The sequence below is a fragment of the Leuciscus leuciscus genome (assembly GCF_965113295.1).
Source record: "Leuciscus leuciscus genome assembly, chromosome: 3".
NCBI lineage: Eukaryota > Metazoa > Chordata > Actinopteri > Cypriniformes > Leuciscidae > Leuciscus > Leuciscus leuciscus.
Window position 1 is genome coordinate 62,071,240 of NC_138727.1, and position 23,899 is coordinate 62,095,138.

A 23,899-nucleotide genomic window follows, 5' to 3' on the forward strand; every position below is an offset into this window, starting at 1 on the left:
CTTTTCTTTGCTTTCTTGCCTTCTTCTTTCTTTTCTTCTTCTCCCTTGAAGAGTCTGAGCTAGATGACTCTGAGTCAGAAGACTCAGAAGAGTCAGAATCAGTGGAGTCACTTTCTGAATCCTCTTTAGAGATTTTCATTCTTTTGGGGATGTCTGCAGGCTTATCTTTAATTTTTTCACGAATGTTGTTGTCCATTTTGATGGCTTTAATTGGGGGGAAAAGAACAGTTAAAAGTCATATTCTGTATGCCTGCATTTGTGACTATAGGTTACATGTTAACTTCACTCCAAATGACAAAAAAGTTTCATTTGGAGTTTCAAACAAAAAAGTTTCAAACAAAAAAGTTTCATTTGTTGTGCCTTTCTCGTTTTGCTATTATAGTAAATATGAATTATTTTGTGCTAGCTATGAGAGGGAGCAATCTCTACTCTCTCTACTCACCTCTACTCCAAGAAAATCAAACCCGCCTCCTCCATTGTCAAGTATTGGATCTGAATCTGATTGGTAAAGTGAACATTTTCCTGATGTAAGATGTTTATATTATGTTATATTATAACATGTTTATGCATAACAGGGATTCCGTTCATACACTGTTTATTTCATAGCACTATGATTGTTATTTGTTTGTAGAAAATAACTGCTCTTCTATGATTTGCACGGTTTGACATGATATGATAAGCGATCGTTAGATTTAATCAGTGCGATTTACTGCAATGCTTTTTTCCCCTTAGTTGGTCATAACAAAAGTGGATGTTACTTACTTGTTCAGACGACATTTTCCGCTGAAAATTCTTATGTTGGTCATATTTCCAAAAAGTATATTCTGTGATTCTAAATGCTCGTATCCACACACTGATCCACACACGCGGTGATTGACCGCCGCACACTCTCCTCAAAGCATTGGATTCATCCGCGCTGTTTCATGCCGATGTACAACCCACGTAAAGTTGATAATTCCGCGAATAACTGCAATTGCAGATTTCGAACAGAGATGGCGACAAAGAGGAAAAACTACGGACTGCAGCTTTAAAGGTGCTCTAAGTGATGTCACGCGTTTTTTAGGCCAAAACATTTTTTTGTCACATACAGCAAACATCTCCTCACTATCCGCTAGCTGCCTGTCCCCTGAACACACTGTAAAAAAATGCGGTCTCTCTAGACACCACATGCTCCACAAACGGCAACAAAAACAAACTGGGCTCACCCGCACCACGAAACACAACAAACAGTGCTCCAGCCAATCACTGACAAGAAGTATTTGAGGGTGGGGTTTGGGGGGTTAGTGTGCGTGCACATGAAGGGGGTGTGGAGGAGAGAGAAGCATGAAGAGGGAAGTTTGAATTATGGCCGACACACGACTAAAGAGACGACGTTCCGATGAACAAATTGTAAAGAAGAGGGACAAGGATAAGGGACAAGGATAAGGAACGCGCGAAGTCCCGAATTTACATTGGAAAAACCCTCGAAATATGGCGAGAACTCCGCCGGCAGAAGGGCTTCCAATCCGACATTCAGTTGCTCTGTTTTTGCAGAACAGGTAAATCCATTTTTCTTTTATAAATTGACGTTCATGTTCACCAAACCAACACAAGAATGTAATTAGCTAGAACTATGCAGTCAGCGTTAGCTTTGGTGAATACAACATATATGTTTCAGCTAGCGATCAATCTCTATTGTAAATGGTCAAGCAAATTCACAGTAGGGCGACAATTTGTGTGAATGATGTTTTCACCCACTGTTTGTTATGGATTTGAATGTTCATTTATAGGCTATTGACAACTTTGACTAAATTTGTTTACGCCGCCGCCGTTGTTTATGCTCACTGGGAAACGCGAAGCTGACGTTATCTTGCTATTATTGCGTCCTTGTATGGGAGCTATAGTTATAACCTCAGGTGGCGAAACGATTTTAAGACAATGTTTCTCTTTTTCTGCATTCTGTTCTGCAATATATAAAAGCATTTATCTAACTTGGCGACATTACACATTGAATGAAGTATCAGTAAAACTTAACTTTGTTTTTAGAGACTACTTTGACTTTCCTTTATGCCGGAAGGGAGGGGAGGAGGGAGGAGACGGGATGAGGAGGAGGGGGGGTCTAGCTAGCCTCCGTTTTGTTTGACAACAATTCGAATGTCAACAAGAAGTTTCGACTCCCGGGATCGCTTAGAGCACCTTTAACTAATGAAACCTTACTGTAAACTGTTACTGATTTCATAATGCATATAATACATACATAAAATTTACAACATCAACAAAACTAAAGATGAATTCCTCATAACTGCCTTCTTGATCCTCACTGTTTTGTTTGGTAAAGTAAATCATATTCAGTAATATTATCATAATTGCGCTATTTTCGTTTGATGTGTTATGCATTATAATTGTATCAGCGTCTTTTCATAGAATGCCAAGGAAATAAAGGATAAAAAAACAAGGAACTTTTTTTTGGAGCCCTTTTTGGTCCTTCCGCCCCTGAGGAGGTCTGTGCACGCCACTGTGTGTGAGTGAGTGAGAGAGAGAGAGAGAGAGAGAGAGAGAGAGAGAGAGAGTGAGAGAGAGAGAGAGAGAGAGAGAGAGAGAGAGAGAGAGAGAGAGAGAGAGAGAGAGAGAGAGAGAGAGAGAGAGAGAGAGAGAGCTCTTCATAACACAGGCCACCAGCGGCTCAAAGATAAAGCAGAAAATGATCCAGATCTCGTGAGTGAACTCAAACCCTGTGTTTGCTCGGCCTCCAAATAACGGATCGCACACGGCCCTCAAACTAAACTAACAAAACTATTAACAAACCGGACAACAAGAAAATCAACACAAAGATAAGCAGAAAGAAGAGAAAAAAACTTCACTCACACCAGTCTGCACAACGCTCACACTCGCTCAACAACCACACCGGAAGTGAGAGAGAAAGAGTGTGTGTGTGTGTGTGTGCGAGAGAGTATGTGAGTGAGTGAGTGACTGAGAGAGAGAGAGAGAGAGAGAGAGAGAGCGCTCTTCATAACACAGGACACCAGCGGCTCACAGATAAAGCAGAAAATGATCCAGATCTGTGATCATAAACTTCTCATATTTCTCCTGCTCATCATGTCAGGTAAGAGTTTATTCTGTGTTTCTGGATCTTTCTAAAACAGCACCTGTTCTCAATCAGGTCCATGTTCGCTCTGAGCTGAGTTTCTCTCTCTTATGTTTTTAGTCTTGGCGTGTGAGACGACGGAGATCTTGACTTTCACTGGTTATGAAGGAGGAAAAGTTGGAATACGCTGTCCCTATGAGTCTGGATATGAAGAGCAGAATAAGTATCTCTGCAGAGGAGAGTGTCTAGTACTCATTCGAGACATTCCTGTTCAATCTGGATCTCCAGCTAAAGACAGGAGATTCTCTCTGACCGATGACAGAACGACCCGCATCTTCACCGTCACCATCACTGATCTGAGAACAGAGGATCAAGGCAAATACTGGTGTTCTGTGAGGACAGGACTGGGAACATATGATACATACACAGAGATTATCCTGGAAATTAAACCTGGTAAATCAGAATATTCTGCATGAGTGAAGTGGACAGTGCACATAGATATGGTGTAAAACACATATAATCATAACTAATATATCAGTAACATCAGAGAGATCTGTGTGTGTCTGAGAGAGCGCTGTATCACGTGTTGTAAAGATGTAAAGAGGCGAGATGACAGAAACCACAGTATCCTCTGTAGATGATGATGAGCGAGTGTTCACACCACACACACTGACCCGCATCACTTCCTCACACACAACACTGTCTCAGTTATGGAGAAATCGCTCATTCAAAACACAAAGTATACATTATCTGTACACACAAGTTCAGGTCTTTCTGTAGTAAAATACATTTTAATTTTATATTTGAAGAGTTCAGATGCAAAAGCCTCTAAGTGCCATCTGAAATTTTCTTCTAGAATGATCATTTTTATCAAGCTCGTATATTTAAGTTCAGTAATTTAACTTAAATGGCAATGAAAATAACCTATTAATTGTCATTTAAGTGAAATTACTGAACTTAATTATACGAGCTTGATAAAAATGATCATTCTAGAAGAAAATTTCAGATGGCACTTAGAGGCTTTTACATCTGAACTCTTCATTTATTCCATTATCAATCTTTGTTAACAGAGAAGCCGTTCACACCAAAACATAGCTGACATGATTTACATTAGACTAAACATCCCATACTGTCACTATAACAGAGAATTTGGGACACTTAAATCTCTCATTTATGCCCTGATTTAGTGTCTGTCGTGTCTCGTGTGACTGGAGAACATCTGAACATCACCTGCCATTATAACAGTGATTTGAAGAACAAGATCAAGTTCATGTGCAAAGGAAGCGACCCGTCGCTCTGTGAGACATCGGGTATCAAAGTTTCATCAGAAACAAACAGTAACGGCAGATTCTCTCGGAGGGATGATGAATCTGCAGGAGTTTTTACTGTGACCATCACTGATCTGACACTAGAGGATTCTGGGATATACTGGTGTGGAGCTGGAGAGACAGGACAAAAGAGCAAGTGGATTTCAGTGACAGATCTGAACATTAATAACGGTAAGATGCCATCAGCCTTTTGATATTATTTTTAAGATCATCATCTGATTGTAAAATTATATATAATGATTTGTTCGTTGTTTGCAGTCTAGAAGACTGTATTTAACAAGTGTTGCTGGTCACACATACAGCGCTATATTTGCACCACACCCTTGACATCAGTGAAGCGTTAATAGCAGCTGTGTCATATAAGCAGGGTTCCCACGGGTCCTTGAAATCCTTGAAAGTTTGTGAATCTGAAAAAAAAAAAAAAATCCAAGGCCCTGGAACGTTTTTGAAAATGAACACAATAGATACAGTTCCTTGAAAGTGCTTGAATTTATTTTGTTTATTTAGTTTTCTGGAAAAAAATTCCATATTATTTCCTCCGGTCCGTTAATGTGTTATTTTGCCAACACTTCGTGGCCCATGCATTCTTGCTTGATTTATGTTAGCTACGCACATTTACACGTTACGTTAAGTGTTTCCCGTGTGAGGCACTATGTGTTGTATGTTGCCATGACGTTCATGTGCGCATAAAACAACTACGATGGAACCTCAACGTTTGTTGTTCGACACAACAAATGTGTTCCCACATTAAGTCCTTGAATTTGAGGGTATTGGACCTGGAAAGTCCTTGAAAGGTCCTTGAATTTGAAGTTAACCAAGGTGCGGGAACCCTGTGTAAAGTTGAAAGTGGTCACATGACTTTGTGCCACAATATGACTTCTTCTGAAATGCATGCTCAATATATGCAAGCATCTAGATGAGCTGTTAGTGATGACCCCGATTAGCTGCTACTTGTGACTAATAAATTGTTCACACAAATCTCTTTTTAACAGAGTTTGGTCTTCTAATTTCATTATTCAATGAAGGAAAATGACAGTTTTAGACAAGACTACTAAACCCCACTGTGAGCATGTTTGTAGGCCTGTACTGTAGTAAGTGCAGGTGCATCAGTATATACTGATTACATAATGTATGACACTTGTAATGCATTACTTGTTAGATCAAAAAGTAATCTGATTTTGTAATGCACGTTATTGTAATGCGTTTTTTTACTCATAACATCAAAAAGTAATCTGATTACGTAATGCATGTTACTTGTAATGCGTTTCTTTACTCAACATCAAAAAGTAATCTGATTATGTAATGCATGTTACAATACATTACTCGTAACATAAAAAACAAATCTGATTACGTAATGCATGTTACTTGTAACACATTACTTGTAACATCAAAAAAGTAATCTGAATGCGTTATGCATGTTACTTGCAGGCTTGGGAGGGTTACTTTAAAAATGTATTCCGTTACAGTTACAAACTACTTCATAAAAAAAGTATTCAGTAACGTAATCCAAGTACTATAATATGAAAGTAATGTAACTGATTACTTTTGGATTACTTCAAGGTCACGTATATAAATAAAGTCACGCAAGAAGAAATATATATATATATATATATATATATATATTTATTTATTTATTTATTTTATTTTTTTTACTTTATTTATTAAGAATTTGGTCCAGTGTACAATATTTGCAAAATATACAATGCATTACTACTTGTAATGCATTACCCCCAACCAGGCCAGCTGACAGTCTTGCCTGGGCCCGGGACGAGATAATCTTAGATGCTATGTTAACTATGTTAACAAATACAACTTTTGATTTCAATAATGTAGGCTATTAGTAGCCTGAAAATTAAAATTAATATTAACAATGCCGTGGAAGTGCAGTTTATTAATAGTATGTTAACTAATGTAGTTAACTAGAGTTTAATAAATGGAAGATTATTGTAAAGTGTTACCGATTAAAAAAATGTTATACACAGATCAGTTGTTTTAACCCTTCATTAAAGTGAATGGTTCAAATGAGTCATTCGTATTATGCGTATCGGACATGTCATTAGCAGACGTGTAGCCTATGGCAGGCATTGTGTTTATTTCGTGTATTATCTCGGCAGTTTAGGACATCGCACAAGATTTGTGTCAACACAGAAAACATTTCATCACTGAATAGTTTTTTTCGTTTACTGAAATTGTGGTTTATGTCAGCTGAATGGGCGGCACGCTTTTTAGAGAAGATAAGGCAACGTTTTTTTTAGTACAATTCATTTTACATCCAAGGGGAATCATTCTGACAGGGCTTGCGATCTTTCCAAACCTCTGCAGTTCTTTCGTTAAGATCTTGTTGGATATAAAAGGTGGGACGTTCGAGATTATGATTTTCGTTGCTGGAGCGGACAGCGGGGTTACCGAAACAAACGTTTCTTTCACACACATTCCGCTCACAGTCAACTGATTGACCAGAGAGTCTGATTTTAAAAATACCACGACAGCTTTATTCATCTGTGAGGCCGAAATTATATTCTCAAAACCAACCTGCTCTCCTATAACTAGGGGCAGCTCTTCCAAAAAAAATGTTGCCTTATCTTCTCTAAAAAGCGTGCCGCCCATTCAGCTGACATAAACCACAATTTCAGTAAACGAAAAAAACTATTCAGTGACGTTTTAAAGAATGTCCCATCTGCTTTGATGTCGTTGATCTACTAGCCTCTGGTGTCTGAGGCCCTGTTTACACGAGAACGCTCGCGGGTGAAAACGTAAAAATATTTTATCAGATGTGCCTTTCGTTTAGACGGCGACGGCGTTTTTGGGGCTTAAAAACGCAAAAAAGTGAAACCACCCTCCAGAGTGGAAATCTTAAAAATGCTCCACCGTCGCGTTTCCATCTAAACGGTAAAACGCAAAAGTCTGCTAGACAGTGAAGGCACCGATCAGTGCTTCACATTGCCACCTAGCCGCCTGGAGTGCATACTACATTGAATTTCACACACTTTTGCGTCACCATATGCACGCAGATTTCCCCCCCATAACGCTCGTCTAAACGCAGAATAAAAAGTGATCACTTTTGCGTTTTCTCTTCAGATCGTTTCCGTGTAAACGTAGCCTGAGAATCGCCAACGAGTTTTTACAACAGTGTTGTCAAATATCTATTCCGAAGCTGTGGGGGAGCTCTAGAGAGAAACCTGCAAGCAAAAAGCGAGAATACTACTGAGCCCTGCTTTAATAAAGAAACAATAAGACTTTTGGGCGAGGGGGGGGGAAGAAAAAGAAAAAAAGTAAAGGAGAAATTGGAAACAAGAATTTCACAATCACTCTCACCAACGCGCGCTCACCTCCCACACACTCCCAGCATGCACTCTGCGAGAGAGAGAGAGAGAGAGAGAGAGAGAGAGAGAGAGAGAGAGAGAGAGAGAGAGAGAGAGAGAGAGAGAGAGAGAGAGAGAGTGAGTGAGTGAGAGAGAGAGATAGAGAGAGAGAGACAAAGAGAAAGAGAGAGTGAGTGAGTGAGAGAGAGATAGAGAGAGAGAGACAAAGAGAAAGAGAGAGAGAGAGAGAGAGAAAGAGAGAGAGAGAGACAAAGAGATAGAGAGAGAGAGACAGAGAGAAAGAGAGAGAGAGAGAGAGAGAGAGAGAGAGAGAGAGAGAGAGAGAGAGATCTCCGTCTTCTGAGATGACGGAGATCTTGACTTTCACTGGTTATGAAGGAGGAAAAGTTGGAATACGCTGTCCCTATGAGTCTGGATATGAAGAGCAGAATAAGTATCTCTGCAGAGGAGAGTGTCTAGTACTCAATAAAGACATTCCTGTTGAATCTGGATCTCCAGCTAAAGACAGGAGATTCTCTCTGACCGATGACAGAACGACCCGCATCTTCACCGTCACCATCACTGATCTGAGAACAGAGGATCAAGGCAAATACTGGTGTGGTGTGAGGACAAGACAACTACAACCTGATAAATACACAGAGATTAAACTGGAAATTAAACCTGGTAAATCAGAATATTCTGTATGAGTGAAGTGGACAGTGCACATAGATATGGTGTAAAACACATATAATCATAACTAATATATCAGTAACATCAGAGAGATCTGTGTGTGTCTGAGAGAGCGCTGTGTCACGTGTTGTAAAGATGTAAAGAGTAGAGATGCACCGATTACAATTTTCTGGGCCGATTCCGATTTCCGATTTTTCATTAAGTTTGATCTGCCGATACCGATTTTAGCCGATTCTGATTTCATTTTTTCTAACCACTTTACAGCACACACAAATATTTATTTTATATCTTCTTTGTAATAGAACATTTTACAATTTGCATAGTACATATTTTTTTTAACAGATAAACACTATAAAATAGAACTATATAAATGACTCCAGGTAATTCACACACATCTAAAGTGCAGTGTTATGGAAGAACCATTTCCTTTTCACATTCAATATCCAATAATTTTTTTTATATCTGTATTTAGCAAACTAAACTTCTGTATGAAAACAGGGAATGGCAATAAAATAATATATAAATAAAAAATAAAATAAATATAGCCTTGCAGTATAAAGATATTTCTCAAAGCACACACACACAGGCCTATTGCAATCACTTGTACAAACTGAATAATAAAACAACTTTAAATGGGTACATTTTATATAAATATTAGTCTTCGTTTCCTTTTCTGACATAGCCTAATCCAGTTCTTGTTAAAACACGCAAATTCTGTGCATTTTGGGCACTTTTTTTGTGAAACCCTATTAAGGCTATTTTGTCCATCAAAAGTGTGCATTCCCTTTAATTGAGCGTGAGCAGTGCAGCAAATAGACTCGGCGCCGAAACACACGCTTCACTGCTCGCGACGCTCCTGCTTGACGCTCACGCGATCAATCGGTGCATCTCTAGTAAAAAGGCGAGATAACAGAAACCACAGTATCCTCTGTAGATGATGATGAGTGTTCACACCACACACACTGACCCGCATCACTTCCTCACACACAACACTGTCTCAGTTATGGAGAAATCACTCATTCAAAACACAAAATATACATTATCTGTACACAAAAGTTCAGGTCTTTCTGTAGTAAAATACCTTTTCATTTTATATTTATTCCATTATCAGTCATTGTTAACTTTGTTCACACCAAAACAGCTGACATGATTTACATAAGATTAGATGGAATCTGATAAAACATCCCATACTGTCACTATAACAGAGACTCAAGGATGCAGTATAGAATTAATGAGAATTTGAGACACTTACATCTCTCATTTATGCCCTGATTTAGTGACTTTAGAAGACTGTATTTAACAAGTGTTGCTGGTCACACATACAGCGCTATATTTCCACACACCCTTGACATCAGTGAAGCGCTAATAACAGCTGTGTCATATAAAGATCAAAGTGGTCACATGACTGGCCACAATATGACTTCTTCTTAAATGCAGGCTCAATATATGCAAGCAAACAATCTTAAATAGTTTTTATTCTGCAATAACTGCATAAACTACAGACTGTCATTTAGATTTCTGATGTCATCATCTATAGATTATGTATCATAAGTTAAACCCAACGATCATTTGTGTTTCAGACGCATCAAAGAGGAGGTCACTTAAACCAACCAGAACAGCTTCAGATCACATGACTAAACCAGCGACTGAAGATAGTGAATCCATCAGACCCGTCACATCTTCAACCTCATCACTACCACCTTCATCTTCAACTTTACCACCTTCATCATACTCTTCATCACCAAAATTACAACTAGGTACATATTCTGTTACTTACAACAATCCAACTCTCCAGATTTCCTTAAAAACAGGACATTTGGGATTATTTTCATCTGTTTTTCATGGTTTTTCAACAGTCTACATTATGGCATTGGTTATGGTGATAATGATGGTGTCTGGATTGTCATTGTTTGCTTATTTCGGTTTGAAACTAAAGAGACGATGTAAAACTGTCTTTCTCTCTGTCAAAAGACATCATTTTACATGCTTAGCTATTTTTCACCTTATATATAACATTTTCATAACTGGACTTTCACATCCTGTCAAATTAAAGACCTTTACTTCATTTCCCAATCTGGTGTCCCGAAACAGGAGTGTGGATGAAAGGTCTCGCTCATTTCTCGGCTGAAAACCTGCTGACTGAAGAAGTGAGTTTCATTATGTTTGAGTTTGATCTCAATCTGTTTGTAACCGTTAACTTGTGGATTCTAATCATCTTTCCTGTTGACCATTTCCTTGCTCATCTCTTTCTTCTCTTGTTTCAGGACACACACACTGTCTGTCATTATGAAGAGATCATGTGCACAAACACTCATGCTGGCTACAGTTTGGGCCTTCCAGTGTTTGGTGAACACGACGCCTCTGATTCTCTCACCTATTCAACGGTCATATTTCAAACTACAGATCATTCAGACAGGACTTCAGTACGGCAGGAAATAAATGCAACTGTTAGTCCATGATGACCTTAGCCTGGATGCCAGCAGAACTTAGCCCCGCCCACAAAATTTTTAGGTCGGGAAGTTCGGTCTGGACTTGATCCGTTGAGGAGCTATTATGCCCGAACAAAAATTGTTCGGACCAATCAAATTGTCAGGGCGGGCTTTATACGATGATGGACAGATGAGCAACGGTAACGTAATCATCCACGTCACCAACGAGCGCTCGGGTTGAATTCGTTTACAACAAAGATGACTGCCGCTGGAGAATTGAGTTTCACGAGTTCACACTTACAAATAAGTCAGATAGAATAAATGCATATTTGGTGTGCTGTCCGAGGAGAGGCTCCGGGCTCGGTATTCGGCCCGAACCCAAAGTAGGCTCCCCCCGTATTCCTGGCTGTGGAAGAACAGGCCGAGAGTGAGTGGAGGGATGCTGAAAACTGTCAAGGAATGTTAGGTGAGTTGGCAGAGTGAATAAATATATGCTTCCTCTCATGCTGATAGTGTAGACGGTCATTGTTTGATGACAAGTTGATTGGATTGATTATTTGAACGTGCTCCTGCAGAACTTTATGAAACATCATGAGTAGATTCCGCCATCTCGTCTGTTATAGAAGATATCAACAGCGCATTAATTTTAAAAGAGGAACAGAGAACCGCGATCAAGGCATTTGTCGATCGGAAACATGAATGAAAAACATACGTCACTTACTCCGTTGCTCTGATTGGTTGTAGGTCTGTCCAATTGAGTGCAGAGGCATTTTCTTTCCTGGTTCGGTTGAAACACGCCCCATAATCACAGCCCAATGGAGCAGATCAGACTCACATTCTGACTAGAATCTGAGTATGATGACCTTGTAAAACTGAGTGAAACTGTTGGGTTACATATCTGAATCCATGGGCATTTTCGCTGTTAAAAACATGAAACACAGGCAGTGGAACGGGGGGAAAAACGCAAGATCTAGAGACATATCTTTTATAAGTTGAACTTCTTTTAACTTGAGCTCCACGTTTTTGGAAAGCCGTGCCATGAAGCGAGACACGAGCCAGATCGATTATCGATTAAAGATGTCTGTCTTTTGTTTACATTGAAAACCATGGAAAAGCAGCGCGGTGGAATGGAAAAACACGGTCTGTATGAACAAGAAAACAACTCTAACCAGAGTGACAGTGACTAAAGTAATATCAAAGATGGTGATATAAGTAAAACTGTAAGGTCTGATCATACTTGACGCGATGCTTCCAACAGATCTAGATTCATGTGATGTGTGGGTCCGCCCCATTCTTACTCTGATTGGTTCAGTCGTCTTTCATAGGCATCCATGATGGGAAATGTGTTCAGAGTTGTCTTCACTATAATAAACAGAAAATACAGCTTTAGCCTACATCCCACAATGGCAAGAGAATTGAATTGTGAAATGTTTATTCGTGGTGGATGGTGTACACCAGGGAACAGCAACTGGCGGCCCGTGGGCCAAAACTGGCCCGCCAGCAATATTTTCTGGCCCGCCGGATTATTTTGGTAGTCCTAAATGCTGCACAAAACTCTTCCACTACTTGAGAAAAGCCGTAGTCGCGCGGCGATTTCACCGCCGCATACTGTGTGAAACGCCCATAGGGAATCATGCGGCGCGGGATTACATTTTAAAGTATAACTGTGCGTTCACACCGGACGCGAATAGCGCGTCAAATTCGCGCCTGCCGCGTCTAGTTATACGCTTGACCACTTTGTGTCCATTCGCGTGTCAAAAGACGGTAGCGGTCAGAACTCTGGTGTACTTTGGACGGAGCGGGCGGTCTGACTGACAATAGCCCACTCCCGACATCTTTTGACAGCGTATCCGCACTTAATTCTGACCACCTGTACAGCTATCTCTGAGGAGCTGTTTGGTACTGAAACCATTGTCAGTCAACAACATTCTTTTTTTGCAAGGATGTTTGAAATAGTTCGGCAGAAAATAGACTACTTCATTTGTCAGTAGGGCAATATGATTTTCGTTTATGTTGCTTAGAAATTTGAGTGATAGGCTTTGTCCTATTTAATTTATGTTATTTATATTTCTTTCTTTTTTTTCTGTGGCATTTTTTTTCTCTGCTGACAGTACAATGTTAAAATAGCCTACTATTTATATTGACACGAACACAATTTTTGTATAGCATTTATAATTATTATAGGCTACTTAATCTCCTTCTTTCCGTTAGAGACATTTGAATGTGAGATTATGGAAACGAGATCTAAATTTTTTGGACCCGTCAGGTCGGGAAATAAAGCGGGTGAACACCGAGTGTATTTTAAGCGGTTGCTGAATAGAACCTTGTGGGAGCGGGACGGAAAAAAAAACAGTCCCGCAGACCTCCTTAAACCTTAGGTGTGTATGTGTGTGTCCCGAATAAATAATAATAAAAAAAAAGGAATAAAGTTCAAAAGTCGGACTGTAAGCGAATGAGGCATGATTGCTATTCACACCTTTATTAAAATGGCTGTAATCTGTTACCACAATAGTACTTGATCTGTTTAAAATGATTTCCTTGATATATGCATAAGGTGTTAAATTAAAAATTAAAATTTGTCTAATCCAGTAATTCATTTTTTCTATTTTTGATCTGAGCACAATCAGAAAATCAGAAAACCCGTCCTTATTCGTTTTTTTTCATTTCAGTTCAGGAAATAAATAATGGAAAAACAAGTCGTTTTTCATCTTTTTATTTTTGGTTTTAATTTGAAAAAAAAAGATTGAATGAATGATCCACAGACGGTGACGGACACATCATATTCCACAATTATAGGCCTATATAAGAGTATTTCATTTGTATCCATAGGCCTACTCCGTGTAGCTGGCCCGCCATCTACTGGCTAAAAAAAATATTGGCCCGCGGCCAAAGTTACTTGCCGACCCCTGGTGTACACAAACCCTGTATAAGTTGAAGTTGAGAAACACTAATAAAATGTTACTACAGTAAACGAGAGGTTTCTAAAGCGACACAAATAAGATAGACCTAAATTTACTGAAACTAAGTGGAGAAAAAAATCTGATCTTTGCAATGTAGTGAAGAAAAAAGAAAGTTCCATAAAAAATAAAATAATTAGTCAGAGTCATTTAGTTATTATACAACTGCACCCATCATGGCTTATAAAACCAATTACTTTGTCACAGTTGGTTTTGGGTTGTGTTATCACTTCCATGTTTCATGTCTTTTATTTTGTAATTTGGCTTAGTCTAGGTTCCTGGTTTTGTCATGTGATCATGTCATGTGCTTCCCTAGTCTAATGCGTTATGTTCTCATTGGTTGTTCTGGTCATGTGTCTTGTTTGTCATTGGCTCATTATTTGATTGATTTCAGGTGTTCCGTGTTATGTGATGAGTGTTTGTGTATAAATAGCCCTCATGTTGCCATTGTCTCTTGTCTGTCTTTAATGTTGTTTTTTGGTTAGTGCATTTATATTTATGCCAAGTGTTTATGTGTCACGTTAATATCAAGTCAATGTTTTTGTCACTTTTAGTTGATCTTTGAATAAACTGTAGTGATGGTGAAATGAAGCTTTGTGAAGCACCGGGGCTTTCCCCCGCGACTGTATCGTAAAATGGTTCATTACTCGAAGCTTTTCAACACGTTGCTCACTAACGACATCTTGTGGTCAAAAGGTGGAAAAGCTGACTTTCCGTCCCAGAAGACCGTTTAAAAAAAATAAAAAAATAATAATTATATATATATATATATATATATATATATATATATATATATATATATAATTTAATAAATCACTTTGTGCTCTGTAAACTGCAAAGCAATACAATTAATCCTCATAATTCATGTTAGTGTTGATGTAGTTCTTATACAATGTGAACAAACAACTGTATGAATTCATTGATGAAAAAAATAATAATAAATGGGACTAATTCACTTATACAGAAACAATTCTTATGAATCTGCTTTGATCTACAAATGCAGCCTTATTCACATAAACTTTAGCCTCAGTCCTAATCCTACGAGTTCATAGGCAAGGCTCATGTAGGGATATATAATCAAAATAAAAGAAAATTGTTGTGGAATGGTGAAGTGCTTGTGAACTGGGTAGTGAAAGTGCTTGTGAACTGGGGAGTTGGCATTTTATTTTGTGGGTAATTTAATAAATTTAAAGAAACTTGTTCAACAGTGTGAGGGCTAAATCTATTTCTTTTTGTATTCACTACTACCGAAGGGCATGACACTCGAAACCTGCTCAAGGGGTTCATGCTATTTTTGAATATGAATATGAAGCAGTCACGTGACTGTGTGTGGAAACGAAGCTTCGGACGTCACAGATCACGTTATGGCAAAACGAATCAAGCTCCGATACACTACTTCAGTGCGTGATGTTTATTTGATACAAGCTTCGAAGCCTCTGTGCCGAACGTCACATCACTAATAAACTGCACATGGGTTCTCGACTACAACTTGCCTCAGTGGACTACATTACAAACACCTGTGACTAGTGATGGCAAAATGAGGCTGAACCACTGAGACCTCGCAGCCCATTGCTTCAGCCAAAGGTTCATTACTCAAAGCTTCATTCAGCATTGCTCGCTAGTGACACCTAGCTACTGTGCAAAGAAATAGCAGACAAATTAATTTACTTATTTTTTTATTTTACTTACTAATTTACTTGTGCAGAGACAACTGTCACACAGATCGTTAATTAATTATTCATAAATTGTTTGTATAGTGACAGTATGAACAACAAAAGTGACACTGTGTTGAGTGCAGTGCTTATAGTGGAGGGAGAGTAATAATGTAAACTGCAACAGAATAGTCTGGGGTGGGAAAACTGTTTCTGGTGGTTATTGTGCAGTGAACTGTTACTAGTTTTAGTGCAGTGTTGTGCTTATGGGACTGGGGATATAGAGGAGCAATCTGCAACACTGCAGTTTGGGGTGGGTGAAGAAATGATTACAATAGATTTTTATTGAGAAACAGAATTATTTCAAGTGTGTTGGGGTTTAGATGATTCCTCTTCTCGGACCAAATCTCTCCAGCCTTGGAAAAGATCCTTTCACAAGGAACAAAGGATGCAGGGGAACATAACAATGCCAGTGCCAGCTGATATAAATAAGAACACGGATGCTTCTGTTGAGCCCAGATAGGGGAGGATTTCCTCTTTCTCGCTGCTCCATCTCCAGGAAAAAGGAAGAGGTCACAAAATGCAAACAAATTCAAAAGGGCAATCCAAATCAAAAAGCAGTCTAGTCCAGATCCAAATAATCTTATCTAATTAATATAACAAGACTATAATATAGCTACTATAATTAATAATAACAATATACTATAACTATTCTAACCTGATAATGTAATAATATACAGCCCAAACACATATATGACACAATAAGGACAATGACAATAATAGTTATCTAACTCTCTAAAAAACAAAGGTTCAAGAATACCATAATGTTCATTGTTATCTCTTGTCATCTCAAACAGTCCCCATGCTTTCAGCACTGATGCATAAAAGTCAACATAAGACAACCGAGTTTCTGGATCATAGGACTTTTCAATTAGAAACAACTGTCTGTCCAGCTTTACATTGGTCATATTTTGAAGCAAAATGAGACTTAATGGTATCCAAGACACTCTATCTGTCCAATAAAGTATCTTTTTTAATGTTTGCAGTCTCATTGCCTTCATCTTTGACTCCACATGAATGAGGCCTTGTCCCCCTTCTGCTACCGGCAGATAAAGAACTCCAGGTGGAAGCCAATGATGACCATTCCAGAAAAGGTCAACAAATGCCTTCTGTATTTTTATGAAGAAGTCTTTAGGAGGGTTCAGGACAGTGAGTTTATGCCACAGCATTGAAGCTGCCAGATTGTTAATTATCAAAACTCTTCCTCTGTACGAAAGCTGTGGAAGAATCCATCTCCACCTCTGGATTCTCCCTATCACTTTGTCAGAAAGTCCCTCCCAATTTTTCTCCATATACTCATCAGTCCCAAAGTAAATGCCAAGGATTTTAAAACCATCTCGAGTCCACTGACACTGTTGAGGTAATTGAGGAGGTCCATTTTCTCTCCATTCTCCCATCAATAATGTTGTACATTTCTCCCAATTTATATATGCAGATGTCGCTTTTTTAAAAGAATTTAAACAAGTTGTTAAATTGTCAATATAATCAACATTGCATACTGAAGACTCAAATTTCATCATTTAATGTTTTTAGTATTATTATTACTTTTTTACCTTTTATTAATATTCATAATCAGTAGTATTATGTATCTCTTTTATACTCTTTATATACATTCATAATTATTTGTACTCATTGTATTTTGTGAATATGTGGGAGAGACTTTGGGAGACTTTGGACTTGAGTGTGCTGCTGGACTGAAATGTATATGCAGTTTTTCATCAAGCATAGTATAAGGGGAATACATTCCAACGTTAATGGAAACCATATGTTCTTCTGCTGAATGTATGTGTTCCTATGGTGATGTCGTTTTTTCCTTGGTCAGGGATATAAAAACCAAGCCCTGTTTGTCCGAAAATCAGGAAGAGATGGAAATGTAGGAAAGATGACTGAGAAGCTGAATTAGACCTTCGCTTGGTCCATTGTCTCTTCCTCCTATGTTTTATAACCCAAATAAATAAGATATCTCTTGGCAAAATCACTGGTGTCTGTTTCCATGAAATTAAACAACAGGGGAAAGCAAGATTTTTAAATCAACACATACAACAACAGTGACATCATCAGCATATGCTGTAAATTTTACAGGGGTTAAATCTGGACAACCAGAGATGCTCACACCATGTAATCTATTCCTTAAAGAAACCAACAATGGTTCGATTGAAATGGCATATAGTAATCCAGAAAGTGGACACCCCTGTCTTATACCTCGAGTTACAGGAAAGGGGCTGGTCAAGGAACCATTGATTCTAAGCATACTGTAAATATTATTATACAGAAGCTTAATAAGAGACACAAAATTGGACCCAAAACCAAAAGCCTCTAAAGATTTAAAAAGATATACATGATCTACCCGATCAAAGGCCTTCTCTTGATCAAGAGAAAGTAAACCTATATTCAATGCATCTTTTTTCTCAATAGATATCAGATCTCTTATCAAAAAAAGATTATCAAAAATAGTTGCATATAACACTTGATATAAATTGCTTTAATCGGTTTGTTATAGCCTTTGACAATATCTTCAAATCAACAGTTAAAAGTGATACAGGGCGCCAATTTTTCAAAAAACCCAAATCTCCTTTCTTAGGGATTAGAGTCAAGACAGCTCTTCGGCAGCTCAAAGGAAGAATCCCCTGATCAAAACATTCTAACAAAACTTCATAAAAGTCCTGTCCCAACAAGTTCCAGAAACATTTATAAAGCTCTGCTGTCAGGCCATCTATCCCAGGAGACTTTCCAGGATTCAGCTCTAAAACAGCTTTTGAAATCTCAGAGAAATTAAGAGAACTCTCTAAATCTTTTTTATCTTGTTCTAAAACCTGAGGAAGATCACATAGAAACTCATTTACAACTGATTCTTCGCATGCTTCTGCCTGATACAATTTTTTATAAAAAGACAAAGCAACAGCATTGATTTCTTGTTGATCAGTTATTTCTTGTCCATTAGAAAGTTTTAATTTATGAAAATACTTCTTATCTCTGGACTTTTTTTCTAGTCCAAAAAAAAAAACTGTAGGGGCATCCATTTTATTTAAATGAGTGTATATCTTGCTCTAATCAAAGCACCCTTTCCTCTTTCCTCCAAAAGATTCTTTAAGAGAAATTTATTTATTTCAACATATGTGAAAGATGATGGCTTGATGAAGCCATCATTATTGGCTTGAAAGTTAGACTGAAGTATATTTTGTTCTAGTATCTTCATTTTCTCCTTAAGGGCTCTGGTGCTGTGAGCAGTATACTGTTGACAGAAAAGTTTTACCTGGACTTTTCCTATATCCCACCAACGACTTAAGGATGAAAAACTATCTCTTTCCTCTTTCCAAGCTTTCCAAAAGAAATGAAAAGCATTAATAAAATAATTATCCTGGAGTAAATTATTATTAAAGTGCCAATATGTAGAATAAGATTTAATACAAGGAACGGAAACTATCATAGAAATATAATGGTGATCAGACAAGAAGTTTGGTGAAATAGAGACACCAACAAATCTCCCTCGATTATTAGCTTTCACATAAAACCGGTCAAGTCTTGCAGCTGATATTTCATTAGAGTTCTGTTTGAGCCAGGTATACTGCCTCACCCCTGGAAAACTGTCTCTCCATAAATCAGTAAAACTATGATAATTAATAACTGACCTAAGTGCTTCAGCTGAACAAGCATGAGGTTCCTCATGATTCCTATCCACAGCTTGATCTAAAGTACAGTTAAAATCACCCCCCAACACAATAATCTTATCCTGGGAACATTCTGATACAGCTTCAGAGAGTTTTTCAAAAAAAGATATACATTCATTCCCTGTATTTGGTGCATACACATTAAAAAAAGAAAAATTTGAATCTCCTAAAGTAATATCCACTCGTAAAATCCGACCAGAAATTATTTCAGACACAAAAGCTTGACTATTTACCCGTGATGAAAGAAGTATTGCAACACCTGCGCTTAAGTTTGAACCGTGACTAAGCAGTGCTCTTCCCTTCCATTCGGTCATCCATTGCGTCTGATTTTGAACATTCATATGCGTCTCTTGTAATAAGACTATATCTGTCTTTTTTAACTGCAAATAATCAAATAATGCAGCTCTCTTCTCAATGCCCCGACAACCATTAATATTAAAAGAACCTATATTAAATGAAGTCATGGGGATCAGATAAAAAAATGCAAAGAGCAATAGCACAAACACCACAAAACTCATCATAATCTTAATAGTTTTTCGCAGATCGAGTCTTCATTCCTTTTCTTACATTTTTCAGAATTTCTTAAGTCGGTAGCGTTTTGGTTGATCAAGCTCCTCTAAAGTAGCTTTTCTCATGGCAATGGCACATGATTCATTGAAAAGCCTTAGACTTGGAAAAAACTTTTCAATTTTTGGTCTCCGTTGATTTTTTGTAGAATCAAGAAAATGATTCAACTGTTCAACCGTATAGTAGGATACATTTGTTTTAGAAGTGGAACTTCCTTGAGAGGTTGCATCAATGCTCTCTCCACAACTATCTGAGTATTCACTGTCAGAATCATAAAGAGAGCGTCCATCATGTTCGAAACCATCTCTAGTCTCATTATGCGACAAGTTATCTATTTGTGAATCCATCAAATTCGTCGCTCCCTCAAATTCCACTTGTTCTCCAATGTGCTCAGAAACCCTAGCGCTATCAGCACCAACAGGTTCTGCACCATCCCGTTTTTCTACACGATCACCAGCAACATTTTCACTCAATACATCAGGAACAATGGGGACCACATCAGAGTTATCGACACAACCAGACGAACTAGGTACACTAAGGCTGTCACTAACTTTTTCAGAGTTCTGAACAGTTTTATTGTCATTGTTTTCATCAGGAGTATGATTTACCTGCTCATTAACAGTGACTGACTCATCCCCATTGTTAACTTGTTCAGCGTCCTTTTTTGTGGGACACGTCTGTCTAGTATGTCCATGCTTTCCACAGACAAAACATCTCATTGTGTCGGAAGTAATGAAGATCGTATAATCCTTACTCAACACTGTCAGCTTCACTGAAACATTCAAATTCTGATGTACAGCACATAAAATCATGAAAATTTGTCTTCTGAAAGACATGATGTGTTTTAAATCTGGGTTTTTTATACCCAGAGGAATCATCTTCATTAAACCGACGATTTTGCCGTAACGCGCAAGAATGCGTTCAAGCATATCGTTGGGAATAAACGGCGGGACATTTGAAAGAATAACCTTTTTTGAAAGGTTAGACAGCGGCAGTACAGGAATGAAATTATCTCTCACTGATACACCACACTCAACTAAATGATCCACCATAGTTAATTCCTTCAGAAAAACAACAAGAGCTTTATTCATCCTTGACGCAGACAAAATATTTTGTGCACCAATTTCATTTCCGATTGCTATCAAGCAATCTTCCACCGACACCTATCATCCGACACCTAGGACCGAATCATCTGGTATGCATTTGCAACCATGTCGGGCAGTCAAGTTTGAAAACCCGTCTGAGTTTGAACCCATAATCACCACACGACTGGACTATAAATAAGCCTGCTACAAACTACTAACTAGCAAAATTATACAAAAGAAAGAAAAGTTAGAAGGAACTCACTCAAGAACGCCGTCACTCATTCACTCGCAGTCGCACACTTCCCACAATCACTCCGCACATGTGCACGAGAGAGAGAGAGAGAGAGAGAGAGAGAGAGAGAGAGAGAGAGAGAGAGAGAGAGAGAGCAGCTCTTCATAACACAGGCCACCAGTGGCTCACAGATAAAGCAGAAAATGATCCAGATCTGTGATCATAAACTTCTCATATTTCTCCTGCTCATCATGTCAGGTAAGAGTTTATTCTGTGTTTCTGGGTCTTTCTAAAACAGCACCTGTTCTCAATCAGGTCCATGTTCGCTCTGAGCTGAGTTTCTCTCTCTTATGTTTTTAGTCTTGGCGTGTGAGACGACGGAGATCTTGACTTTCACTGGTTATGAAGGAGGAAAAGTTGAAATACGCTGTCCCTATGAGTCTGGATATGAAGAGCAGAATAAGTATCTCTGCAGAGGAGAGTGTCTAGTACTCAATAAAGACATTCCTGTTGAATCTGGATCTCCAGCTAAAGACAGGAGATTCTCTCTGACCGATGACAGAACGACCCACATCTTCACCGTCACCATCACTGATCTGAGAACAGAGGATCAAGGCAAATACTGGTGTTCTGTGAGGACAGGACGGGGAAAACCTGATAAATACACAGAGATTAACCTGGAAATTAAACCTGGTAAGTCAGAATATTCTGCATGAGTGAAGTGGACAGTGCACATAGATATGATGTAAAACACATATAATCATAACTAATATATCAAGGCAAGGCAAGTTTATTTATATAGCACATTTCATACACAATGGCAATTCAAAGTGCTTTACATAGAAGAAATTAAAATAATGAAAAGAAATAAGAATAATTAAAACAGTTTAGAAAAATAAAATAAAATACAGTACTTAAAAATAAAAAAAAAAAGAATATTATTATAAATCTTTCCTTCAAAGGAATCCCTTAAGACTTAAATCTTTCAACCTTCTTTAACCTTCAATCTTCTTACGACTTCCATCTATCAACTTTCCTTTAACTTTCTTTTCTCCCTCATTTACTCACACGTTCTTTTCACTTTCTTTAGCACTGCGTTCACATTCTTTCTCAGACGAAAACTTTAATATCGTCATTTAAATACTGTTCTACTTTCAAACCCACATTAATACACGTCACTTTCACATTATCACCTTCTGAGTGGGCATTTACAGTTACGGGCTAAATGCCCTGCTGACATAGGAGAAATTAAAATAATTAAAAGAAATAAGAATAATTAAAACAGTTTAGAAAAATAGAATAAAATACAGTACAGTAAAAACAGTCGGACGAACAGCGGCACAGTGCTCATTCAGTAAATGCATAGCTAAACAGAAGTGTTTTGAGTCTGGATTTGAATGTGACCACTGTAGGAGCACATCTGATCTCTTCTGGAAGCTGGTTCCAGCTGTGGCTGGCATAATAGCTAAAAGCAGACTCACCATGTTTAGAGTGAACCCTTGGTATTTCTAGCTGATATGATCCTAATGATCTGAGTGATCTGTTGGGTTTATATTCAGTAAGCATATCTGCAATGTATTGAGGTCCTAGGCCATTGAATGATTTATATACCAGTAATAGTACTTTAAAATCAATCCTAAATCTAACTGGGAGCCAGTGTAAAGACCTGAGGACTGGTGTGATATGTTCATATTTTCTGGTTCTGCTCAGAATCCTGGCGGCAGCGTTCTGTATGAGCTGCAACTGTCTTATGGTCTTTTTGGGAAGGCCAGTGAGGAGTCCATTACAATAATCCACCCTGCTGGTGATGAAAGCATGCACAAGTTTCTCTAAGTCTTGTCTGGAAACAAAGCATCTAATTCTTGCAATATTTTTCAGATGATAGTATGCTGATTTAGTTATTGCTTTGACATGACTACTGAAACTAAGGTCTGACTCTAGTGTCACACCAAGATTCCTGACTTGATGTTTAGTTGTTTGACCCCTAGAGTGAAGGTATGCGTTCACTTTGAGAACTTCATCTTTGTTTCCAAACGCAATAACTTCAGTTTTGTCTTTGTTTAACTGAAGAAAGTTTTGACACATCCAACTGTTGACTTCGTCAATGCATCGGCACAGGGAGTCAATGGGGCTGTAATCATTAGGCGATAGGGCTAAGTACAGCTGTGTGTCGTCTGCATATCTGTGGTAAGCAATTTGATTATTTCTCATTATTTGGCTCATTGGGAGCATATACAGGTTGAACAGGAGTGGTGCAAGGATTGACCCTTGAGGGACTCCGCATGTCATGGATGTCCACTCAGACTTATGGTCTCCTATACTAACATAATAACCTCTCCCATCTAAGTATGACCTGAACCATTTTAGGACTATCCCAGAAAGCCCCACCCAGTTTTCCAGCCTGTCAAGAAGTATGTTATGATCGACAGTGTCAAATGCAGCACTGAGGTCGAGTAGTACCAGCACTGATAATTTTCCTGAATCAGTATTTAAGCGAATATCGTTTATTATCTTTATGAGCGCTGTCTCTGTGCTGTGGTGCGGTCGGAAACCAGATTGAAAATTGTCAAAGTATCCATTCGAGCTTAAGAATTTGTTCAGCTGATTGAAGATAACTTTTTCTATGATCTTGCCTATGAAAGGAAGATTTGAGATCGGTCTATAGTTGCTTAATATGGTCTTATCCAGATTGCTCTTTTTCAGGAGGGGCTTGACAACTGCAGTTTTAAGGGAGTTTGGAAAACTCCCAGAGAGAAGTGAGGCATTTACCACTTCTAGAAGATCTGCTTCTAAACTGTTTAGCACACTTTTGAAAAAAGATGTGGGAAGTGTGTCAAGAGCACAGGTTGATGTTTTGAGGTGTTG

General features: G+C 38.3%; 2 protein-coding genes across 9 annotated transcripts in view; both read left to right on the plus strand.

Moving 5' to 3' along the window:
* The first annotated feature begins 2,495 nt into the window (after positions 1-2,495).
* Positions 2,496-23,899, plus strand: part of LOC309493678 (polymeric immunoglobulin receptor-like) — a 74,484-nt gene continuing 53,080 nt past the window's right edge. For 4 of the 7 annotated variants that reach the window (XM_082162870.1, XM_082162871.1, XM_082162873.1 and 1 more), the window contains exons 1-3: positions 2,505-3,082; positions 3,185-3,517; positions 4,252-4,563. In XM_082162870.1, coding sequence (XP_082018996.1) covers positions 3,028-3,082; positions 3,185-3,517; positions 4,252-4,563 — 700 coding nt within the window. In that variant the 5' untranslated portion in view covers positions 2,505-3,027. Of the gene's footprint in view, positions 3,083-3,184; positions 3,518-4,251; positions 4,564-21,394; positions 21,728-23,899 lie in introns of all 7 variants that reach the window. The other 3 variants (XM_082162874.1, XM_082162868.1, XM_082162869.1) reach the window with 3 other exon arrangements.
* Positions 7,034-21,201, plus strand: LOC309493881 (CMRF35-like molecule 8). 2 transcript variants are annotated; one of them, XR_014204060.1, is made up of 3 exons: positions 7,034-8,378; positions 16,469-16,576; positions 18,691-21,201. XR_014204060.1 is itself a non-coding variant. In XM_082163161.1 (2 exons), exons 1-2 carry the CDS (start codon positions 8,060-8,062, stop codon positions 16,501-16,503), a joined length of 354 nt encoding a protein of 117 aa, XP_082019287.1. In that variant the 5' UTR covers positions 7,035-8,059; the 3' UTR covers positions 16,504-17,460. The 2 variants fall into 2 exon arrangements, 1 of the variants encoding a protein (XP_082019287.1); XM_082163161.1 differs by lacking the exon at positions 18,691-21,201 and having other exon boundaries at positions 7,035-8,378; positions 16,469-17,460.

Coding starts and splice junctions, on each gene's coding strand:
- LOC309493881 (XM_082163161.1), top strand. CDS start 8,060: ATGACGGAGATCTTGACTTTCACTGGTTATGAAGGAGGAAAAGTTGGA. Junction 8,379..16,468: donor TAAACTGGAAATTAAACCTG/GTAAATCAGAAT, acceptor TAATGTTTGCAG/TCTCATTGCCTTCATCTTTG.